The 24,125-nt window shown below is 46.1% G+C and overlaps 2 protein-coding genes across 3 annotated transcripts in view; one reads left to right on the top strand and one right to left on the bottom strand.

Annotated features, from left to right (window-relative positions):
- Nucleotides 1–3,095, bottom strand: part of LOC119450096 (transcription elongation factor B polypeptide 3) — a 31,017-nt gene extending 27,922 nt beyond the window's left edge. Inside the window, exons 1-4 of the mRNA XM_037713459.2 lie at nucleotides 2,990–3,095; nucleotides 2,395–2,451; nucleotides 1,989–2,081; nucleotides 18–326 (exon numbers count right to left, since the gene is read on the bottom strand). Coding sequence (XP_037569387.1) covers nucleotides 18–326; nucleotides 1,989–2,081; nucleotides 2,395–2,451; nucleotides 2,990–3,058 — 528 coding nt within the window. The 5' untranslated portion in view covers nucleotides 3,059–3,095. The remainder of the gene's footprint in view (nucleotides 1–17; nucleotides 327–1,988; nucleotides 2,082–2,394; nucleotides 2,452–2,989) is intronic.
- A 439-nt stretch (nucleotides 3,096–3,534) lies between these two features.
- On the top strand, nucleotides 3,535–14,336 carry LOC119450097 (uncharacterized). 2 transcript variants are annotated; one of them, XR_007466677.1, is made up of 5 exons: nucleotides 3,535–3,643; nucleotides 4,223–4,333; nucleotides 4,472–4,565; nucleotides 12,549–12,863; nucleotides 13,787–14,336. XR_007466677.1 is itself a non-coding variant. In XM_049666799.1 (5 exons), exons 2-4 carry the CDS (start codon nucleotides 4,302–4,304, stop codon nucleotides 12,807–12,809), a joined length of 387 nt encoding a protein of 128 aa, XP_049522756.1. In that variant the 5' UTR covers nucleotides 3,535–3,643; nucleotides 4,223–4,301; the 3' UTR covers nucleotides 12,810–12,850; nucleotides 13,787–14,336. The 2 variants fall into 2 exon arrangements, 1 of the variants encoding a protein (XP_049522756.1); XM_049666799.1 differs by having other exon boundaries at nucleotides 12,549–12,850.
- Nucleotides 14,337–24,125: the final 9,789 nt, after the last annotated feature.

Raw genomic sequence — 24,125 nt, 5'->3', positions numbered from 1 at the left:
CATGGAGCACCTCATACCTTTGGTGGTGGTGGTGGTGCTGCTGCGGGCTCTTCCCTGTGATGATGCCGTGACGAATTCTGATGGTGGTGGTCATGGTGATGTTTGCTGTATTGATGGCTGTCCCCATTCTGTCTGTGCCGAGAGTGCGCCGGAACGTTTTCGATGGGGCTAGATGTCTCGACTTCAATAGAGTAGGGCTTTGACGTCCGATTAGCTTTTGGTGGTGGGCCATCTTGTTTGCTATCATGGTGCCTCTTTGATGGCACTGCTGGGGCTGGCTGCTGCTGCTGCTGTTCAGCGTATTCGGCCGTGCTGTCTGAGACCACCTGGAAGAAGGAGAACAAGTCTTTGAGAACATTCCAAGACAGCAGTGCCCAGAAAATGAGCTCTGGTAAAACATTAATACGTACAGCAAGTGCAGCTAAAGCACTGCAGAAAACACTTGGGAGGTGCGCAATATACAGGCACAAAGGAAACCTGCACCTGTGCAATCAATGCGAACAAGTGTAAAGCTTTTTTTTTTTTTGTGCTGTAAAAGCGTGGGTTCTGGCTCTCTGCTAAAGATTCTTCAGTGGAAAGGCAAACTCAGGACGAATGTAAAATCTTGTTGAACAATGGGGTGCTTTGACGGGACATTCAGAACACCTTAAATAAAACAATTGTGTTGATATAAACAAACAAAATCAAGCATTACAATGTCAAGCAAGTGCTTAGGACTTCCATTTTTCACAGGTTTCTTCAATGACACACCACATGCCATTTGAGAGCTTTGTATCTATTGGCTGAAAGCAAGATATGGCCATTTGCTTACCTAGCCGTAATGCACAAGTAAGGATTCTCCCAATTAACTGCAAATTAGCTATCTATTCACCGAGGGCTCACATCTTGCACAAAGCATTGGCTAAGTAATCTTAAGCATCCATGTGTGCTCAACTGCAACAACAGAGAATTTCATTAAAAAAATGAAACTTGATTTAGCCAATGCATCTGCTCTTAAATTGGTAGGTGCAGGAGATGTTTTGCCATGTGACCACAACATTGACCACTGTTACGTCCTGAATCGGCAGGGTGCATTCTTTGGCTGTTTCCATCAAGGAAGCCCCTTTCATCAGCGTCGCCGTGGCGGGCAAACAAGCACCCCAAATCGGCAGTGCGCATCCATTGGGTGTTTTCCCCGATGCCACCCCCTTCATCAGCGGCCGCCTACCTGGCAACAGTGCCCGACACCGACCATGAGAAGCTGAAGCTGACCGTCGTGGAGATGTCACTGATTGATGCGAGGGGCCAACTTTGTGGAATTACTACCGTGGGAATGGCGACGATCTCGGTTTCCCAGATGGCCACGCAGTTGCGGCAAATGCGAGGGTGCAACATTAGAGGCGGAGTTCTGTGAACAATACGACCCTTCTGATTGGCTGCACCAAGGTCATCAGATTCCCTGGTCGGGTCACCTAGGGAAGACTGCTTTATAACCGGACAGATCTGGTTCGGTGGGAGTATCCTGACGTGTTCCGATATGTGCTCAGACATGTAGTGAGCTGAGACATTCAAAGTGCGCCCCCATGGAGTGGGCTTCCACATTTGGAGCCACTGTAAATATGTAGAATAAATCCTTTTTTTTTTCTCGCTCCTACTCCAGGACGTACTCATCCCTATGGCTGAAGGATCACCGGCCTAAACGCTACCGAGAGTCCCAACACCACCAAAATTTCAAACTCAGCTGTGAAGTTGCACAGAAATTGAACTTTAATACGGCTTCCTTGCTTCAGAAACCTTTGCAGTCGGCTGTACACTGCATGCCAGTTGCTATGTGCTTAAAAGTCACATTTGAATGTTCCGAGGTCCTAGTTATTCAAGGTATAAGCACGACAGATGCATATGCGCGTTTCCCAGCATACGACGCCCACGGCAACTCTTGACGTGTTATTATTTTTGATTTCATTCAAGCAGGCTGCAACAACAAGTAAAATAAAGTGTTCTGTGTATACCTGTTTCCATGCGCCGATGACGGCCCGGGCCAATTCTCCAATAACCCCGCTGCTTTTCTTCAAATGGTTTACAGTTCGTCCAATGCCAGTTTCCTGTACGCAACGAAAGGTGAGATCATGCAAATTACTGAGAAAGTACGTGCAAGCTTTTGTGAAAAAGCTGCAAAGGCGTCTCCCGCCGACATTTACGCAAGCATAAAAGCACATGCGAGCGAATCGGTGAATACACTATGCCTGGAAGCACATGAACGTCAAGTTTACCAAGCAATTATTCAAAAGAGTTTGCGAAGCGATCGTGTTGCGCGGTTCACAATGGATATACACTTTCTTGTTCGGCAGGGTTCCCTAGTTCAGGTTTACGACTGCACAAAATAAACAGGAGAAAAATGTAACATATTTCACTCACTTGTAATAGCGTTAATGTCATGGGCACTTTTTGAAGTTTCCGAAGAGTTTCCAATACCTGCGCAAGAAAACAAAGCTTATTTTCCCCAGGATCCCCAGCACCACATTCAGCTACCAATCCAACAATCCGCGCATAACTCATTTGCCCATAAGTAGACCGCTCCTATACAAAGAGGTCAGGTGGGAAAAAGCCAGCTGCGCACATTAAGCGAAACGAAAATGAACCGAAAGCCACCCGCAGCGCGCAGATTGTCTCGCTTGTTTCCACGTCGTGGTCTCGCGTCGCGATATTAAACAGTACAGTCTCGTTTGATCCCGCCACCGACCGGCGACACTCTGGCAGGCTTCGAGAGGCCGTGTCCTTTGCTTTCGCTTTCTTTATTCTGTTGTTCTCCCACGACTTAGAGTACAGTGTAAGCAAGCCGATAGCTGACGTCTCTTGTTTATTACCGCTGGAACTGCGACGAAGGCAACCTGTAGACGCAGCTCAAACGTTGCCCCCGGGAAATTCTGCTGCCGAAGCACACCTTAAGCAACGCCTAGAGGCTTAGAAAACACAGAGTAAGACAACCGGTACAAAATAAGCTGAAACTCGCCTTTTCATCGCTCTGATTTTTCTCTAGTCGTTTACCGTAGTGTAAGATCTTTTCCTTCCAGTCGGCCATCTTGCCAGCTGATGGAAAGTTGCCAGTGTTGCTAGCACTAACTACATATAGGGACAAACTTGACCCGACAACGCCATTCTTTTTGCCACGCGTACACGTGTCTTGGGTGACGTATTTTTGTTTTTGTTTATCCTCAGCGCAGTTTCGCTTTCAACTTTTGTCTTGGCGGGAAACTTGAATTATTGAATAGCTTCGAAGTCGCTTATGTCTTCCACGAGAGGCATGTGACTGAACAGGAAGAGTTTTGATGCTGCCGGGAGTCACTCAAGAGACGTTTGCGTTGAAGTAACGGCCCTCAAAGCAAGCTGGCGTATGCGTGCAACGCAGAGTGCTCTACCTTTATATATTTTGGGCTTTTCATTGATTTGGAGACGACCACTCTCGCATTTTCGCCTATAGCAACGGTAGCTAAGGTCGATGAATTCTCTTGGGAAACAATCAATGTGTGTCACGCGGTCGCACACACTGTCCAAGTTGCGTGCGGCATACTGACCGTCACAACAGTGTAGCTTTTATTTGGCACAGTTGTTACTGGATTCGTGGCCGCTTACTCTATGGTCTGAAAACCAGCGCTTGGTAAAGAACGTGAGCGCCTTCTTCTTATTTTCGCCTTATTTGCTCCTAATTGCAGATGTTCACAAAAGGGGTGTTTAGAAATTTATTGACAAGGCATGTCTTTGTCGCAAGTTACAGTGCTGTGAGAGGAGTGGGCGAAAGATAGAATAATGTCTGAAGAAGTCTCATCGCCACTTTGCGATCGACTGCCGCTCAGAAATGAAAAAAATATATATATAGAAAGGATAGGGAGGACAGTGTTACACTCCATAATGTTATCGACATGGCAACATTTGTACAAAATCACAGGAATTATTTTTAAAGAGAGCTGGTGGAACGAGCATTAGGGACGACAAATAGAATTTTACCTTGTGAATCCTGCTTTGGGTTTATCAGAATCATGGTGTATTGAGTTATTAAGTGTAATACATAAATGAAAATACAGAAGGAGGTCCCAGAACACAACGCTCTAATGGGATCTCCACACAAAATAAGCTGAAAAATAAAATAAAAGTGCGTGAGTGTGTGTGGGTGGGGTGGGGGGGGGGGGGGGGGGGGGAGGGCGAGCATGAGGTGATACATAATTTGCATGATTAATTCCCTCTTTAGGCTAACTACCAGCGAACCTGGATACGAAGCACCCTCTAGGCCATGTAATAAATGCAATAAATCTTCCACACAAAGCCACATGAAGCCGTATGCGATGGTTCTGCCTTCAACGTAAGTTTGCTTTATGAACCTATTAGTTCATCCACCAATCCGATCTTTTCTGCAACAGGGTTTGATGTGTTGATTGAATGTGAATCGTTCGATAAGAATAAGCACTGCATTGTCTCTTCCATCAACATCTCTATACAGTGCCTTGTTTGGGTCTTCGTTTGGCAGCATGTTCCTCAAGACAATTGGGAGCAGCAATGCTAGCCTTTTGCTGATATTGGTGTTTGCCTTTGTGGTGAGTCCAGGCCCGTTTTTGGCGTGACTTTTTAATTCAAAACATCACTGCACCGTTCTTGTGCTATAACAAAATAGGGTGGTATCAAAATGTTTCGAGACTGGCTGTGTTTGAGGAAATTATTTATTTGTGTGCATTAAAACACTTTTGAAGTAGTCCCTATAGCTTGCTCAGCAATACGGCGCTTCCAGCGTTCCTGCCCCTCTGTGAATATGTCCTGGAAATTTCGTTTTCGGAACGAGTCGATTCGAGCTTGATCTAAGCAATCGTGTCAAAATGGCCACCTTTCTGTTAGGTTTCTAATTTTGAGAAGGGAGCGAAACTAACCTTAAGTACAGCGAAGCAGTAGCGCACCCAGGATCTCTGCCAGGGGGGGGGGGGGGGGGGGTTGACAGTTTGCCAATACCATCTAAACAGCACTAATTTCGATTTCTTCACGGGAAATTGTCAATAAAATGCGCTTTTTGCGAGTGTGCAGACGATTTCGCGTCTTACATCTTAGTTGCAGTACTCAAATGCGTAAGGAAAGAAAAGGAGTTAAACAAAAGGGGGGGTTAAGTCGGCCTCAGGGGGGGGGGGGGGGGGTTCCAACCCCCGAATCCCCCCCCGTCGGTGCGCCACTGCAGCGAAGCTTACTGGCTGCTACTGCTAGGTATGAACTTGGTTGCTGCTAGGTCTTAACTTGGTTTAACAGGCTCCCCTTAATATGCAGTAACTCTAGCGACGGGCGAACGCAACAGCTATCTCCATCACGTCGCTTGTCACTGTCGCGCGCAAGATCGCTTGCATGCGGTTTCTCCACTACGCGAAAATCCGGCGTCATCGGCAGCGGCGTGACCAAGCGATGGTACCAAAACAGGCCGACGGCGGGAAGAGTAACAACGCGTCAAAACTGACGTCAAACTTCTCAGGCGGGTTCCTGTAAAGAAAGTAAATTAATGGCTTTGAAAAGAAAATGTCGTACATTTCGGTCTGGGTGGGAATTGAACCGGGGCCTCCGGGCTAAGAGACGAACACACTCCCCCGACGCCACGGCGGCTTTTTTTTTTATTGCAATAGCAATTATATGGACACTTGAACCGGATTTCTGCCGTCGGCGTCGTCGTCGCCGTCGCCGTCGTCGTCGCCGTCGCCGTGACGTTCCCTATAGATAAAATCTTCGCCGCGCGCCGTATGCCCGAGAGGAAGCGTGCGGAGACGCGCGCTATCACGGAGAGCGAACGCACTCAATCTCCCGCGCGCAAGCAAGGAAGCAGGAAGCCAGCGCCGGAGGGAGCAAGGGGGGGGGGGGGGGGGGCGCACTTCTCTGCCAACAACCGCGCTCGTCGCTCGCTCGCACCGTCTCTTATCTCCACACGGCTCTGACCTTTAAGTGCATTCGCCGCTCAGTTTCCGTTGAAGCGATAGACCGCACGTACCTTCGCCCGTTGCGGCGTATGCTTGCTGCCAGCGTTTTGACAGTCGTTGTCTGCTGTCATTCAGTGTGATCTCTTCGTGTTTGTGCGCGCTCACACCACGCTTGTTCATTCAGTTCGTAATAGTCGGGCCACATTTTCCAACGCACGCTACACACGCAATGCTGCCCGGATCGGCAGTGCAGCGCTACAGGTGTGTCCCTTCGCACGCGCTGCCCACGGGAAGCGCTTCTCATCAACACCACCGTTTCACATGCGCCTTCTCGTGGTCATCGAGTCTCTCTTCATGTCGGTCTACTTACGCCGCAGCACACCTGCTTACTTAATCAGCTCATGTTTACTACAATTCATATTGCTACCAAAGCCGCTCACCTTACTTCGTATGACATTGCTGTGTTGCTATCGCATTCATTGCTTCGCCCTTAGGGCGAAACTGTGACATTTTTTTCTTTATTGCCGAAAAGTTCACTTAGCAAACACTAATTCCATCAAGTTTTGCCAAAGAAAGCAATACATAATTATACATATATAAACATACTTTCAAACTTGCATGCATACATGTTCGGTCAGCCACATTTTGGCTGGCCATGTCATGCTTAAAGTTCTTTTGAAGTTGCGAGCGGCTGAATCCTCGTACTTCAGAGGGAGACGCCACGGCGGCTCCACGTTTCTGGCTGACTTAAGGTGTGCCTAGTGCGTCCGTCATTGCACTCGTCACGTCGCAGCCATCTGGATGACTATAGAGCTGTGGCCTAGTGCATGCGTGCGTCAGGGCACGTGACGGCGCAGTCAATTGGGAGGAGGCGGCGCGACGTCATGTCAGTGTAGAAAATCAGTGCTTAAAGTTAGGGGAAGCTCGGGGGGGCCCAGACCCCATTCCATTTTTTAGGGGGGGGGGGGGGAGGGGGGCGGCCTCCCCTTTGGCAGGTCAACTGTAGTACTGCAGTGCCCATTCGACAGACGCTGGAGGTGATTTTATTACCAGTGGTGCCTTGTGCGGGGCAATTCAAGCTTTCCACTTTTTCAATAAACGATTGGCTGATGTCGCCCGGAGTGAAGGCTTGTCCCCGGCCGGAACGTCAATAAAATCATGGTATTTTCCCTACGTTCTTTGACCTGTTACATTGCCGGATCCTGTGATTCAGCGTTTCACTGATGCGTTGAATCAGAGATTATATGAGCGTGTGTGAGTTTACGCGCGCCTTGAGAGCCCCCCTCCCCTCCACTGAAGGAAGACTTTAAGCCCCGTATAAAATGAGCGCGTTCATGACGCTCCGAGGTCTACATATGGTACAATGATTTCGCGTTCCCACACGTAAGCATGCAGTCATAAGTGTCTGCCGAATATGCATTCTTCTTTCTTTTTTTTTTCTTTTAGTTTGTTTACTGCTCTGTTTTTTGCATAAGTATACACTTTGCAAGCAAGAACTTCAGTCAGACAACTTTTAATCGCGAGTAAAGCAATGCATATTTGCGGGCTGCAGCCGCAGCCATATTTTTCTTTGTAGTATAGAATTACAGTCAAGCGACCGCCATCAAAAGAGCTGAATGATCGCCCTAATGACACCATCTGGATACGCTGTTCCCTACCAAGCATGTGCTGAAGTGCTAAATATGACACGTTTTTTCAGGCCGTTTCACCGTCCTCACATGTCACTCATCTCAAATGGATCCCATAGTTTTTAATTTTAGCGGCATTAAACCAACTGTAAAAATAAATTATTACTAGAATTAGCGTCACAGCCAGCTTATGACCGCTGGATACATGATAACAGATTAAAAAAAAACATTCCTTCAATTCACACACAACACAGGCCTCACAGCACACATATAATACACATAAATAATTATGCCTTATATATAAGGGCAAGTCTTTATCCCAATAAAAATATGAATATTGCTCCATCCTACTGGAATTAAATTTTCCTCAGTAGCTTAACTGCAGCACACTGTCTCTAGATTGAAAAATGGCCGAAATAATCTCAATTCAAAAATCTGGTGAGGCCCATAATTCTTCTATTTATAGGCCCATCTCCTTGACATCATACCCTGTAAAATAATGAAGCTTGTTATTTACTCCCAGGTTATAAGTTACCTCGCCTCTAACAACTTTACTCCCAGCCAACACGGTTTTTGCAACACGTTCTCCTGCAACACCGAGCTCCTTTGTTTTGCTAACGAGTTGCATTCCAATCATTTCTGCTGCAAACGTTACATCCACGTTAGCATTCTTTTTTTTTTTTTGGGGGGGGGGGGGGGTGAAAGCAACTGGCCCATAAACCGACACATACTACCCGAAGGCATCAAAGCTGCCGGATTCGAGAGCGGCCTGCGGCAGACAGGATGTCATCCACCGCCAACGCCATGAGTGACGGCGCTGGCTAACACTCCCATGGTTAACTCTAGTAGATAAACATAAATACCCCAGGAAGTGGATGGGTAGCTCGCACGCGGTAGCTCGCACGCGTAATGCGAAGACGTGGGTTCGTATCCCACATGCGACCAGATGTTCTTTCATCCACTTTCATTTTTATTTATTTATAATTTCTTTAATTCAATTCAGAACTACAGATTATTTCCCCTATGTTGTCCTTCGGAAAATTGTTTGGTGGCGTCTTATGATATGACTATAGTAATGTCAGAGAGGTTCTCCTTGCATCACAGCTCCACTTGGGCGTCCGAGACGCACCGCCAGAGACGGTCTACGCAAGTGAGGAGTACTGCCGCTAACGATAGCGGCGACGGGAGGGTTACAAATGCATAGTCATCGTACTCCCACGCAAAGCCACATAGCCCAACACAATGGGCACAATACATTGCTAATAAACAGGCATCACCTGCAAGCAAAAGCGATAGACCTATGCTGTGACCTCTTCCCTTCTGTAGACGTTTTTGAAAAACCGATAGCGTAGTAGCTACTAGAGCACTGCACGGGCTCGGGCTTACCCGAAAGCCCGGGCCCGGCCCGGCCAGTGGGCCGGGCCGGGTAGAACAGTTTTTTCACGGGCTCGGGCACGGCGTGTGCTTTTTGACCCGGGCCCGGGCCGGGCTCGGGCTTTTTGACGCGGGTCCGGGCCGGGCTTTCTGGTGGTGTGCATGTAACGTGCAGCGAGTTATTCTCGGGCGTCTCAACTCTGAAAAACATTATTTTTCGGTCTCGGGCCGGGTTCGGACCAGTTTCGAGTCGGGCTCAGGCCGGGCTCGGTCCTAAGGTAAAGGGGTGGCGGGCCGGGCCGGGCGGGTAACGTAGATTATTTCCGGGCCCGGGCCGGGCCGGGCCCGGGTCTTGCCATAAAAGTTTTGATCGGGCTCAGGCGGGCCGCCCAACGTAAAAACGGGCCCGGGCCGGGCCCGTGCAGTGCTCTAGTAGCTACGGGTCAATGAAAGCTGTCAAGGCGACACCTTAGGCTCGCCTACCCCGGTTCAGTAAATGCTTGCTCATAGAAGCTTTTCACGACGCTAAATTGGCAACGATCTCCGAAATGGGTTGCCAAAACGGTTACAATGGGAAAGGTGCACGCGGTGAATAATGGGTACTGCGTGCACGCGTTCTATGCCGTTGACACGCTTGGCCCGCGTACATTAGTGGTAGTCACGGGCCTCTCCGCTGTTGCTGTCAGGACGACCGCACGACATCTACGTGATGAAGCGACCGATATTCACTCTTTCAGCTTTGTGCACTATTGGGTGCTAATCGCGTCGTCATGAGCCCCCCCCCCCCCCCCCCCCCACACACACACACACACATTTGCTCAGCGCCAGCCGGCTCTAATCGCCCCTGGAGATGCGAAGTGCAGAAAAAAACGGGAAAATTCCGGGAAAGAACTTCTATTTTTCCGTTTTTTTCGGCGCAGTTGGAAAAGTTGGCCAAAATTTCCGCGGGGAAAAACGCACAAAAATAAAACTTAGGCAACACCCCGCGTTGAATGTGAAAGCGAAACGCAGAACGCGACACCGAAACGTCGCACATGATACCGAAACACCAAACGACGGCTGACCACTCGCCATCTATATCACATAATGTCAGCTCCAGCGTCAGCGTGGCTTCGACATTCGGGTGCGGTTTCTCATGTTTTTGTGCCCGTTATTGTTCAATTTTGACTTTCCCTCGTGCACTTGTGCAACATGTGGCGTAAGTCCGCATATGAAGCCGTGTGGAAGCAGATTCTGCAATGGTACGGCCAATTTCCGACGTGTGGATGTACTTCGCGGTCGCGGAGACATCTTGATCAATGTTTCCATAGTCAAAGCCACGACGAAATAGCCACAGAAGAGACATTTCAGTGTTCGTTGTTCTAACTGCCGTAACAATTCTAAGAAGCCGCACTCGTTCACAAAGAACTGAACGCGTTCGCGGTGATGCTTCTGGTTTGTCTTCGATTTTTTAAACCCTGCAGAAAGCATTTAACTTCTGTTATTTACATAATGAGAGTTATGGCTTTTGACATTTGGCAATAAACTATTTACCGTATACTAAAGAAAATTTGTTCTTTTCCATTTTTTTCCTAAATTTCGGGAATAATCGTGAAATAAAAACAGTTTTTTTTTTCCGATTGCTCAAAATTTCCGGAAATTGTGCATCTCTAATCGCCCCTCCTCATGTCGAGTATAATCGGCAGTGTCATGAGCCGCGCCGGCGCCGTCACCGCGACAGGTGTCCGCCGCTGACTATTAATTATCCCATTGTGTTTCGTTCATCATGCAAGGACCGGTGGCCACAGACCACCAACCATTTCTTTACCACCTCTTTGCAGCGGTTCCGTTCGGCGAAACCAGGATGAAGGAACATATCGATCCCAAGCCTTCTGAGCAACAATTAAAGAAATAAGTCGTGCATTTTAGCAGCAGGCTTACAATTGTATATATATATATAGGAAAATCAGAAGCCCAACTTCGCGGTTATCTTAGGTTTATTATTTACCCCACAGTTTACGGTCGGTGGACCGACCTTTTTCAAGGGTCGGACCACCCTTGAAAAAGGTCGGTCCACCGACCGAAACTGTTGGGTAAATAATAAACCTAAGATAACCGCGAATTTGGGCTTTTGATTTTCCTAAATACGCTTGGCCCATTGAAAAATACAGTTACTACTGTATATATATATATATATATATATATATATATATACACATTATACCGGCACAGAAATAGTTCAAAAAATAGAAGCACGTAGGGAAAAACCTGACATGACTTTACTGACGTTTCGGCCGGGGTCCGGCCTTCATCCAGAGTGCGACTGAAAGCACACAGAGCTCAATTTATACATTTTCGCCGTAAGAGTGAAAAAAAGACAAGTAAAAATAGAAAATGAATGGAAACTTGCGCGTGCACAGAGTGGCATTATTAAAAAAAAAATGTGAATACAACGAGGCTGTGAAAACAAGATCGTAAATCGTGGGTAGCCTATGACCACAGGCGCGCACAGGTTTAGTGTAGTCATGAATGTCAACACGTACAATGACTCATGTCAAAGTCATCAAAAACGATGGGCATGCACAGTGGTGCTATATAGGGCGCAAAGTTGCGCGTGCATGGAGTTCACGCGCAACTGGAGTGCACGCGCAACAAAACATATTAACAAAAGGCATGCGAGGGGTCGCTGCTGCCAGGAGAGCATTTGACCACAAAGACGGTCAATACACCCTCACCTGGCTGTAGGACTCTTGCACCGTGACCCCCACTAACCTCTGATTTGAACGAACTGTGATCTATTACATTCTCTGTGTTCGCAGGCAGGCGTTTTTTATACAAAGTCTATGAGTGTGTGAAAAAATAAATAGTTATATAAATGAAATATTTTATGACAAGGTTAAGTAATGAACATCAAAATAATTTCGAATGAATGCTGCGGAAATATGCATATCACTTCATAAACATGCCATATAATATGTGCTATATAACCGTTACGACATATATATATATATATATATATATATATATATATATATATATATATATATATATAGATTCAAAGAACAGGAGAACGTAGTAAAAAAGAAGAAAAAATACAATAACACTACTTTACTGACGTTTCAGCTACACAGTCAAATGTCAAAATAGAAATAGAAAAGTAGGGAAGAATAACAGCTAGAAATGCAGGTGCACACCTTTTGACCCCAAAGAAAGTTCTTGTATTTCGCGGGCTTTCTTTAAAGGCAATTACATGACGCTCCATCAATGGTACTTAAATGCAAACACTTCAGTCAGCCATTTTTAAATGTGATCTACGGCACTTTCTTGGTGAAGCCAATATTTAAAAAGTTAGGCAATTAGTTTAGGCTAATTAATTGACTTTGCAAAACGAAAAAAAAATACCACAGACTAGGACACGCGATCGTCAACCTCACTGAGTTGGTTTGAGCCTCCTAGCACAATCCGTCGTTTTTGAAACATTGGCTACTTTTTAGCTGGGACACCCTGTACACTCTATATTGTAGTTTACCCTGAATGTACTGGAAATAAATTAGAAAGGTGGAACTTCTCTCAAGTCCTGTGTTGACTAACTGTGTGTTTAAATGTGTGGTTGTCGTACTTCCGTAATGCCTGATTCATTAGAGGGTACTTGCAGATCACGTATTCGATCGGTTACCTGTTCATGCGGCGACCGGAGATGTGCGGCTCCGAGCGGGCGTCGTGCTCAGCCGGCGGTGAGCAGCGTGCCAAGGGAACCAGCGGCAGCGCGGACGGCGTGAAGAGCACCGCCGGTGGCCGGAAAGACGAGACCACGCCGCTACTCGAGGGCTCCGGAGACGACGATGACGAAGAAGACGAGGCGGAAGAAGAACCCTCGTCTTCGGAGTCGGCAGCCAACGAGAAAGAAGCCAACTGAAATTCTTCTTCCAGCTGGATCTTCGTGCTGCACTTTGCAAGGTCTCTCGGAGACGTTCGTAAATTTGTATATTGATTTTGCAAGCTAATCCTTATCGCTGTGCCGCTTCTGTCACGCACAGATCGAGACAGCTGACATGAATTAGCCCTGTACCTGTATACAGAGCTAAACGCCTGCGCTCTTCCAGCCATTATGTCACGCGGGAAGACTGGAAACGCTAGTTTTCTATGAAAACTGCATAAGTACTAGAGAGAACTGGCGTTGCGATCTTTCACTTAATATAGACAGTATGTGTATTTGTTTAGTCTTCGAGCTTGTGACTTCAGAAATTCTTGTGGTATTATTACTACGCTTTACCTTTCTGAATGTTCGAGCAATCATAACTTTCCAAGCACACGAAGGCAATGTCTCTTCGCACATGCATAATCGTTGCGAATTGTTGCATTTGAAACAATATTTCATAGAGTCACAAAGTCGTTTGAAGCCAGTTAGACGAATCCACGGATCTACCACGCATCATTTCCCATGCTGACTGAACCGCCATGCTTGTGACTCCTGTAGAGTTCTTTCTAGAAATTTTTGGAGGAAACTCTATCGGAATCTCGTACGTTTCGACGAGAGTCAAACTGAGCGTGATATTTTCTTCACAGAATCATTTCCGTTGGGAGCGTAGGATTTCCTAAACATGAAGACTTAGAGCCTAAATTAATCATAAAAATATTCATAGCCCAGGTGTTCAAATATTCATAGCCCGTTAACTATGCGGTCGACGGGACCGCCCACACAAGGGCGCGAACTGCGCAGGCTGAAACTAAATTACGTCTCCAGCCGGACGTGGGACTTGAGAGACAGACGGTGTAGTCCTGGGAACATATCAATTTTCGCTAACTAACGCGTCCATTGATGTACACCTAAACCTAAGTGCATGATGATCATTTCTCTCTCTTTTTTTTTTCTTTTGCATTTTGCTCCCTCAGGCAATCCGCGCTTCTCCAAAGAGGCTCCATCGTCGGGCTGCATTCAGCGCCGCCGGAGGCCAAGCTCTCCATCTGTTCGCAACCGTCAGCAGGGCTTCTTGCGTGGCATGACGTCATCCTTCACCGAAAGCCACCCTGAGTAATCCGCATGAAATATTAAGTAAACATTACCGACAGCAATAACACAACACTGGAGTAGCCGTATACCCGTCAACTTGATTAAACGTTTTCTCTTTATTTTTTGAACATCCATACCTAAATGTCTGGTCACTGGTATTTGCATCGCTAGCCATCTCAGTCGTCTAAGTTCCAGGAGATTTAATTCCCATGTTTTGCCTGCTGCCTATGTATTCTATTGTTTTTGTGAAATGATCGACCCCCCATCATTTATTACATTATCCTTTATAATCCCCATGAGCTCCCTACTTTTCTGATAGCTTATACTTTGCCTGAAGGTGCCAAGGTTTGATACGGAAGCCGGGAATCAACACAATAATATTTCATGTTCAATTTCTACTTCCTTTGCGTGTTTCCTCCCACTACTCCCAGGCAAAATTTGCCGTTTTCGAAATAAAGGATCAGTTGCTGTGAACACTCGTTGTGTCTTTTTGCAGTTCCGTTATTGGCCACTGCGCTTTCTTTAAAATACGTTTTTGCACATTCCCGGGGAACTGACAGGCTTCCGAAGCATTCAAGGCATCGATGAATCTCTTCCAGTGGAACGAAAAGTGTAAAAAAAAAAAATGTTGGCCAGTATTTAAGGTCGTACATGTGTGCGATACAAAAGAACCTGGGACTCACGACGAAAACGAAGTGACCGCGCGTTTGCGGACCTAAGGCGTCATGCTCTATTCAAGATAATCGAACTGGCGGTAAGTAACAATTAATATTGCCAGCAAGTCTACACTCCTTAATTTTCTTTACTCGTGTTTGAGCTCGAGCTGTCGTGTCAGAGCTGCCTAGAAAGAGGTGTGTTGTCGGGGCAACTTGAGGCTGACTGGAAGATGTACACGTGGCACCGGTATATAGCTGTGTAAGTGCAGTGGTCCGCCAGTCAGCCCAAGACGAGCCAACCAAGAACGAAGCCCGGGAGAATGTATGCACACCGTGAGCCAGTAGCGCACCCAGGATGTCTGCCAGCGGGGAGGGGGGGGTCTGACAATTTGCCAATACCAACTAAACAGCACTAATTTCAATTTATTCACGAGAAATTGTCAAAAACTGCGCTTGTTGCGCAAGTTTGCGAGTGTGCAGACGATTGCGCGCCTTACATCTTAGTAGCTGTACTCAAAGGCGCAAGGAAAGAAAAGTGGTTAAACAAAAGGGGGGGGGGGGGGGGGGCGGTTAACTCGGCCTCAGGGGAAGGTTACAACCACCGACCCCCCCCCCCCCCCCCCCCCTTGTCGGTGCGCCAATGCTGTGAGCACACTCAAAGTATGGCCACCATACCCATATGGTGTAACCAAAGGGCTCAAAAGTTACCAAGCCATAATGAAGAGAGAGAGAAAGAGAGTGGTAATCGCTAAACTCTTGCTAATCAAACATTTAAAAAAAGAAGCTTTCTGCTTTTAATCACAAAATTATATTGTAACTATTATATTGTAACTATAAAACGCCGTGAGCAAAGTGATAGCGCAGCATGAGCTCACTAGGAATAACACCACGGCGGGTAAACAACAAATGCTCATTGCGGCAGACAAAACCGAGCATTTCAGGGTCTCCACACACAAAAAAAAAAAAAAAAAAACCTGTTTCCCTGCGCTGTGAGAATCCCCTCATGTGATTGCGTGTGTGTGTTAGCGCGTCCAGTGCTATTTAACAACCATGGGGCAATGCAAACAGCCCGAGATTCCGAGTGCATTATGTTAATTAGACTGAGTTAAATCCGATTTCTATGAAAACAAGGTGAGAAACGCGGTTTCCCCTATCTGGTCTCTTGCACGCTCCGAATTTCGCAAGCGGTCAGTGTCCATGAAGGTGCAATATAGTAACAATTTAAATGTAACAATGGGAGAGCAAATACTGTCGTGGTTAACTTAAGCCAAATTAAATTGGGATGGTAGCTAGCTGCACCGAATAAAAATTATCGCATGGTCACCGGATATAGTGTAGCAATGGGCTCATTAGCCGACAATAAGGAGTTGGAATTGCAACGTGCAGTGGCATTAACATTGCACGAGGACTTGCAGATATAGCACACAGAAGTGTGAAATATAATAGAAAGGAAAGGGGGCGCGATCAAATGAAATTAGGGGGTTTTACGTGCCAAAATCACGATATGATTATGAGGCACGCCGTAGTGGGGGACTCCGGAAATTTGGACCACCTGGGGTTCTTTAACGTGCACCTAAATCTAAGTACACGGGTGTTTTCGCATTTCGCCCCCATTGAAATGAGGCCGCCGTGGCCGGGATTCGATCCCGCGACCTCGTGCTCAGCAGCCCAACACCATAGCCACTGAGAAACCACGGCGGGTAAAAAAGGGGGCGTGATATGTCTTCAATAAATTACATCACCTTCTAGCACATATAACAGTTTTGCTACTTCGTATTAGTTAAAGCTGCGAGGAATAAAAATGTGTTACTAACTCCGTGTAGAGCTTAAGCAACTTGAGCATCATTGTTTAGCAGAATTAATAGTACTCTATGATAAGTTACATGCAAGGTTCGGGCTCGTAGATGAATATTATTTGCCTACTTATATTGATATTGAAGCTGTTCAGTATCTCGTGCTATATATATATTTACTCTTTGAAACAATTAAGCAATGGACATCATGGTTGCGGAATTCCCACTGTGGTATTGGAGGTATTCCTGAATCTTACACGTTCTTTTTTTTTTTGAAAGCCTGGTATTGAATTTTAATGAAAATTGTAGTCAATGCTCTACGAATTGAAAGATGATGAAAATTAGCATATTTGAGCCATCGTGCAGAATTGGAGTGATTCCAGAATCTTTCATGTTTTTTTTTAAGTCTTGTACGAAACTGGAGTACATTGTAAGCATGGAATAAAGGGGGACGATGACGACGATATTCAGCCGAAATTGAGACATTTGTTATCGCACATGTCATGCCTCTCAGTTTTGGAAAACGAATGCGCTTTGCATTCCTCCTTGTAGCGATTTCGAAAGGCGCTGTTCACTGCGAACTCAACGTCCGTATGTGGAACGCGTGTTCGCAAACGCTTACCCATTGCAGCAACGAACATAACTATCCACGTTTAGTTTTAATTCCAAAACATTGTTTTCAAACAGAAACTCGAAAAGAAATTTTAAACAAGGATTGCGAATATATATATATATATATATATATATATATATATATATATATATATATATTCCCTTCCAATGTACAAATTTACTTGTTCTTTCCTAATATGTAGTTATTTTTATGCCGTATTTATTGCCTTTCTTCTGTAACCCCCCCCCCCTACGCAATGCTCCACTGGAGCCTGTGGGGTAATATGAATAAATAAATAAATAATATAATATAATATATATATATATATATATATATACAGGGTGTCCCACGTAACTTTAGTCAAACTTTAAAAATATGCAAATGCCACGTAGCTGGACAGAACCAAGGTAATGTTTTGTGACGGCGCTTGGAGATACTCATATTATTTTTGCATTCCACATAATTACATAATAAGTCTTAATTAATAATCAACTTCTGAATTATAAAAATTAGATGAAAAGTGTCAATGAGAAAACAGTAGAGCAACATGAAAAACTCCCGATGCGGCTTTCTGTTGCTCAATACGTGCTATATAAAAGTGTTTTTCCGAGCGTGAAAGAAGCCCGCGAATACACGCAAAGCGCCTCGAGCGGCCAGTCACGCGGCAATGTGCCGGCTGTTCCTGGAATTCGAGTGGCTTGTACACACAGTGCGAAGCGACATGGCTGTCGGGAACGAGCTACTCGAGCCGTTTTCTGCAGACGTCGTGTCAAACTTGTTATGCGCGTTTTTACTTTTCCAGGCACTTCCATGCTCGGCCTGAAATTCAGCATTGCAGGTCCAGGCAACGTTCCACGTGGCATGCCTTTGTCCAGCTAATCGCCCTTCACACCGAGAGAACGTCACCCCTATGGCCCCTGTCACGCCTGAGCCAGCACCTGAGGTGACCGGACAACAAAGCCAGCCACGATCGGACGAGGCCATAAACGTCAGAAATTGACAAGAGGACAAAAGACTGCGCCGAACACTCATGCATTGGCACCGCAAAGGTGGAATAAACAGCCCCTTCCTGAGATGACACCGACAACCCAAGAAACCACGAGGGGTCAACTACCTTTGCTGGGGGCAGCTCGCTTAGTTTACTTAAGGTCGTCCTGGCTCCCGGGTTAACGAGAACCGCTCGTCAACGAGTCAACCCATTCTACCAAAGGTGTCAATAGATTTCTCCTCATATTCATCATCATGGTGCCCACCTTGGTCATTATTGATACGACCAGCGCGAAATCAGACACGAAACATAACGAGTCGACGAGCCGTTTAGTATGATTAGACAAGCGCTAACCCCTCGTGGTTTCTTGAGTTGTCGGACTCATCTCAGGAAGGAGCTGTTTGTTCCCCCTTTGCGGTGCCAATGCCTGAGTGTGCCTGCGCGTTCGGTGCAGTCTTTTGTCCTCTTGTCTATTTCTGAGGTCAATGGCCTCATCCCATCGTGGCTAGCTTTGTTGATCGGTCAGCTCAGGCGCTGGCTGAGGCAAAGGCTCAGGACCTGGCAGGGGCCATAAGGGTGACGTTCTCTTGGAGTGAAAGATCATTAGCTGGACAAAGGCTGGCGACGTGGAACGTTGCCTGGACGTGCAACGCTGAATTACAGGCCGAGCATGGACAAGCGCTGTCAGCGCTTGTCCTCGTCACCTCTTTTTGTGTTTCATGACTGCTTTCGCGCTGGTCGTATCAATATGGAATACCAACTAGCCCGGTCTCACACCTTACTTCGTCGTTATCTCCTGATTCCTGCGGTGAAATCCATGGGGTACCTATGGATGACCGACCGACTTGATCTCAACGAAGAAAATAAAGGAACGTGACAAAGCGGTTAAGTTGTAGTGATTTTTACCTATAAAAAAGGAAATGAAATTAAATTGAAGTCGGGTGGTTGCAATGTAAACGGGCACCCACTGTGTATTATTAACTGCGTGTCTTAAGATGGATAGAGGAATCATGTCGTAAATGCGCTTGGGCGAAAAGGAAAAATATATTAAACACGAGCCGCGTGATTGCTTAAGAATAGAGAGTCACAGATATTTAGTAAAACTTGCTGCTGATGATGTCACTGTCGCTGTCGTCGGGCTAAGCATGAGTGAATTGAGCAATATACAGATACTGGAAGCTCCCAGAAGGCATCACCGGATGCGTCCTATTCGCAGCATCTGAGATTTTAGTACACAGTCCCCGCGACAGCCAATAGAAGCGCCTATTCACATATTATTTTGTCTAGCCTTAGAAATAAAGCTGGCGCTTGCTTATCGACCACAACACGCACGTTTGCCTACTAAGCGGCGCAGCAAGCTACGCTACTATAAAGAATTGTCTCTTTCTCTATTGTCGTGGTGTTGAAGACGCCTGAAGACGCTTTCTTATTCCGTCGTCCTGATAGACGTTGTGAAGCTACGAAAAATATTTCTGCAGAGTTCTCAAGTTGACATGCATTGCTCAAAGGAAGGTTGCCACCCATAATATGTTCTCAGTAGAATGCGTTGCGGTTTCAGCACAGAAACATGACGTACAGGCACATCACGCACTTGTGCGGCTTCAAAAAACAACCAACCAAGCTTTCTTTTTTCGATGTTTGCCCCACTTGCAGAGATTAATCGATGCCTGTAATGCTTTAGGAACCTGGCGGTTCCACAGGCATGTTCAAAAACATCTAACTATTTCAACATGCGAAATCTGCATGAGTAAAAAAAGTTGGGGAGATGGCACACTTGAAACTGAGTGTTTTCAAAGCACAGTACAGGCGTAAAATTCAACGCCATGCCTGTCCTGTTTTCCTTTCCGTCTTGTGTTTGTGCATTTTTTTCTTCTGTTTCTCTCATAATGCGACATCAGCAGCAGTGTTTTTGTAAATTCGTAGAAGAAAAAGATGATAAATAATTACTGCAGTGTAATTGCCTAGCTTTGGATGCGCAATCCTGAACCACGGTCAGCAGAGTGGGTGGCGGGAAGGTTGCAAAGGAGTATTATTGTACAGGAAGAAAGAAAAGCAGAACGAAAATCGAAAGTTCGAGATTTATTTTCATTGCAGCGGGCGTAATACGCGTCTGCGCGGTTTTTGCGCAAGTCTGTACATGCTAGTTATCGGCATACGCGTTTGAGGTGGTCAAGCTGTGCCTATATTTCAGAAACACGTCGACAATGACGCCGGAATAAAGATGGGTCCCCCACCGGAATCTTATATCATCCTCAATGATCATGCAGTCTGCTTGTGCCTTTTTAAATAAGTTCCCTGAATACCGCGGAAAAATGGGGAGGGTGACAGAAACGACAATGTTTGAAGAACGGCTGCCGCCGTAAATCACTTCGGATGTGTAGCACGCTAAACTGCCTTTAAAGCTCTAGCCCTAGCTGTGAAAGCTAAAAGGACAACGCATTGGCAAGTCGCACGTGTGGAGTAGCTTATTGGTGAAGCGGGTAGCAGGCTTTGGAATAATCGGGACAAAGCTGTGCAGAACCCCGACAAATTATAGTTCGCGAAGCCACGTTTGCGTTTATGGCCAAGAGGTAAATGTGGATGCTATCTTGCATTTGGAGGCAGTTCAAGGTCTGAATCACCGCTAGCTGCTGCCCGCACCACTGTTGGTGGGGGTTTATCGATAGGAAACAATGACTTTCAACGCCACTCTAAGGAGCTAGTACAGGGAAGTTCACTGTGTCGTGCCGCGCCAGCAATGTATTTTCTGGAGACACACGGTAAGGGTAAGCTGAAATGATAGCCACAGGAACATTGAGTGCAGACCAAAAGGAAAATAATTTAGCGAAGGCATTTAATGGTGCCAAAAACATTATCCATGTAGTAGGGGCCCAGCCACACCTTTGTTATGGATGGCTTCACGGCGTACTCTGCAAACTTTCCAGGAGCGGTGTCATGTGTGTCCCTGCGATTTGAGGGACCGACATGGCCATCTAGGAGAGTTTCTGAGAGAGAAAAATTGTTCCAACTTTTTTTTTTGTTCTGCAAAGCCAGAAGTGAAGGGATGCTGATCGGAGCATAGGGATCAGTGCCCCATTTCAACCCTTTTGTAATCCTTCACTTTGTAGTACGTCTTGTCGCCTTTGCTTCGTGCGCATTTTCTACATGTTTTGGTAAGTGGCGCTTATGAAGCATTAGAACAAGTATGGGCCCCAAAACCTGCCACGACATACTACAAATAGATTCCTCTGATGACTGCGTAACAAAGATAACCTTTGGTACCAGCATTACGGACACACCTTGAGCCCAGACTAGAAATATCGGGCCGTAAATACGCGGCGAAACTGTGGAACTTCATTTGTGTTAATTATTTAGAAAGGCGAATAAAATTTGTGATTCGCTTAACACGGAATTCAGCCTCTTGAAATAATCATCAGGTTAATTGTTTAAAAAAGAACATTTAGAAGAAACTGATAATTTGAAAAGTGTTCCAGTAAGGGCACGAGACAACCTCGTGCTACTACTTACAAGCCTTCAGGGCACTCACTTTTTAAGCACTGCAAAGTAGGGATAGTTGACTGACTTTACGGTTAAGCAATAAGTCCATTAACTTTGAAGCAAATTTCGATCACCACATCAAAATCATCAAATCAAAATGCGCGAGCGTTTTTAAATCCCCCTGAATGAGAATGTGGCCACCGTTGTCAGGAATCAAATTGACACTGCTAATCGCTGTTCAGGTGTGAGGAGTTGTATAGTTATTGCGGTCACCAGAAATTTCCTTCCCTTTCTATATTTATTCATTAAAGTATTTAAAACTTCTACTACTACTATTTCGTGCACAGCAGTACAACGCCATTGCCGCTGAGTCACCACGACAGATGCTGACTAATCCAGCCAGAATTTTTATTGGCACCCAGATAATGTTCAAAGCACCCCTGATAGCTCAGTGGAAAACCTGATTAGGCACTGAAATCCAGTAGCGCACCCAGGATCTCTGCCAGGGGGGGGGGGGGGGGGGGGGGGGTGACAGTTTGCCAATGCCATCTAAACAGCACTAATTTCGATTTCTTCACGGGAAATTGTCAAAAAAGTGTGCTTTTTGCGAGTGTGCAGACGATTGCGCGTCTTACATCTTAGTTGCAGCACTCAAATGCGTAAGGAAAGAAAATGGGTTAAACAAAAGGGTGGGTTAAGTCGGCCTCAGGGGGGGGGGGGGGGGTTACAACCCCCGAATCCCCCCCTCCCCCCCCGTCGGTGCGCCACTGCTGAAATCATTTCAATAAATGATAAACAATTTACTTAAATTTGTACCCCAGAAGATAGTATGTCGGCCTGAGCTTTTGAGTCTGCAGAGGTACCTAAATTGCAGGACATAAGTACGTTTTGTAAAGATGTATTTTGCACATGTAGAATAGCAGGGCAGTAAGAAAGTAACACTTATTGAAAGATTCAGGAAAAACACTGCTTGGAGGAAAACGTTTCGCTAATCATCTTTCGGTTCACCCTCTTATTTTCCAAGGACACTTGCGGATATAAATTATGTATTCAGGAAATGACTCATGGGCGCGAGTACCATCACATTCAAATGACCGTTTTGCAGATATATATATATATATATATATATATATATATATATATATATATATCAGCAAAACGGTCACATATATTTATTTGTTCAAAGGTCGAGCAAATAACAGCTCAGAAAGACGACTGAAAAAGCGACACATGGTCAGCGAGAAGCGCCAATCCCTATATAATAAGCAGAACTAGATAATGGGGTGGAAAGCTGGCCTTTTGGTGCAAGAAACACGAGATAGACAGTATAAAAGACACCCAGCGCTGACTTCAAATTTTATCGGAATAAGGATGCGTAGCATATACCGCATTAACTTGTGCAATGCCCGCAGTTTCTATTTCGTCTTTCTTTTTTTTTTTTGCCTATACTGATGAGGTGTGGACCTTTCCCCGGGGTAAAGTATTTTGGTGGAATCTCTTCGGCCATGCGTAGGCCCCGTGATTCCTTTGTATCAAAAAGAGTGAACGCTGCTGTTTTAACAACACCGTGCACCAAAGTGCCCATCTAGTACATGTCTCCGCTGCCCAGGGTCCGTTCGACCGCGAATTCGTATGATGCCCTCGTTCGCCGTGGGATCTGTTGCGCTAGATATGCTTATATCTTTAAACATTTTCACAATATGCAATCTGTGAAGACAGCGCACATACTAAAAGTATTGAAAGTTGGGCGAGTTGGTAGCTATTCATCTTAAAACTGCAGCGTGCACACAAGAAACGAGGACAATAAGGCGAATCATCGATGCCTGTAATGGCATCGATGATTCGCCTTATTGTCCTCGTTTCTTGTGTGCGCGCTGCAGTTTCAAGATGAACCGCACATCTAGCTCAAACTCGATGAACTAGCTCGAATCGAGGCGCCGTGCGCTTTTTTTCATTTTTGGCTACGGAATTTGGCTACGAAGGGCGTAACTCGAGTGTATGCGGTATACGGCCGAACTAATTGGGAGACGAGTACCACGTTTTGCTTGAACCAAAACCGGTCACACGCAAAGCAGCTGGCTCAGAAGTTCTGGTTGCGCAAATCGCATTGAAACCTGGCCATCGCACCGGGGAAGTTGGCGCTAGCGTTGCCGAGGCGTGCACCACCGTTGTCGGGTTCCTGGAGGCCAAGACGACGCTGACGTTTGACCTCAACATCGCGCTCCCTCAAATCGGGGTCCGCGGCTCTTCGCTGACATTTCGCCTGGGCTTCAGAAGCCCTCACGCTGGAATCGGCACGTCGTTGGCGAGCCCATTCCCGAGCCCGTTCATTCTGAATGAATTTCCATAAAATTGCTTCAAAACTAAATCTGTAAATTACGGAAGACAATGAATGACTTATACCCCCGTAAACGCGGTCCTTCGCACTACGACGACAGAATAGAACTGAAATTCTACACTGGAATGATTAGTGGCAACGCAGCCAGCTATCGAAGCAGACGACGAACACGCGAGCAGTGGCACAAGTACGAGATAAAACCGAGGGGCGCCAACGAGCCAGCTGCGGAAGAGGACGACGATGCTCTAGCCGATGCTGATAATTTTGTGCGTACATGGACGCCACCGAAGTCAGAGTTATAACAAGCTTCGCTTGATTAAAAAGATAAGAATGTGCTATGCGAAGACAGGGAGAAA

Source organism: Dermacentor silvarum, chromosome 4 (assembly GCF_013339745.2).
Source record: "Dermacentor silvarum isolate Dsil-2018 chromosome 4, BIME_Dsil_1.4, whole genome shotgun sequence".
NCBI classification, from domain to species: Eukaryota; Metazoa; Arthropoda; class Arachnida; order Ixodida; family Ixodidae; genus Dermacentor; species Dermacentor silvarum.
This window is presented reverse-complemented; position numbering and strand designations above follow the sequence as displayed.

Bases quoted from the DNA above. Each gene is read 5' to 3' on its own strand.
- LOC119450097 (XM_049666799.1), top strand. From the start codon at position 4,302: ATGAAGCCGTATGCGATGGTTCTGCCTTCAAC. The intron at 4,334-4,471 runs GTAAGTTTGCTT...ATCTCTATACAG, and splicing joins GCGATGGTTCTGCCTTCAAC to TGCCTTGTTTGGGTCTTCGT. The intron at 4,566-12,548 runs GTGAGTCCAGGC...GGGTACTTGCAG, and splicing joins TATTGGTGTTTGCCTTTGTG to ATCACGTATTCGATCGGTTA.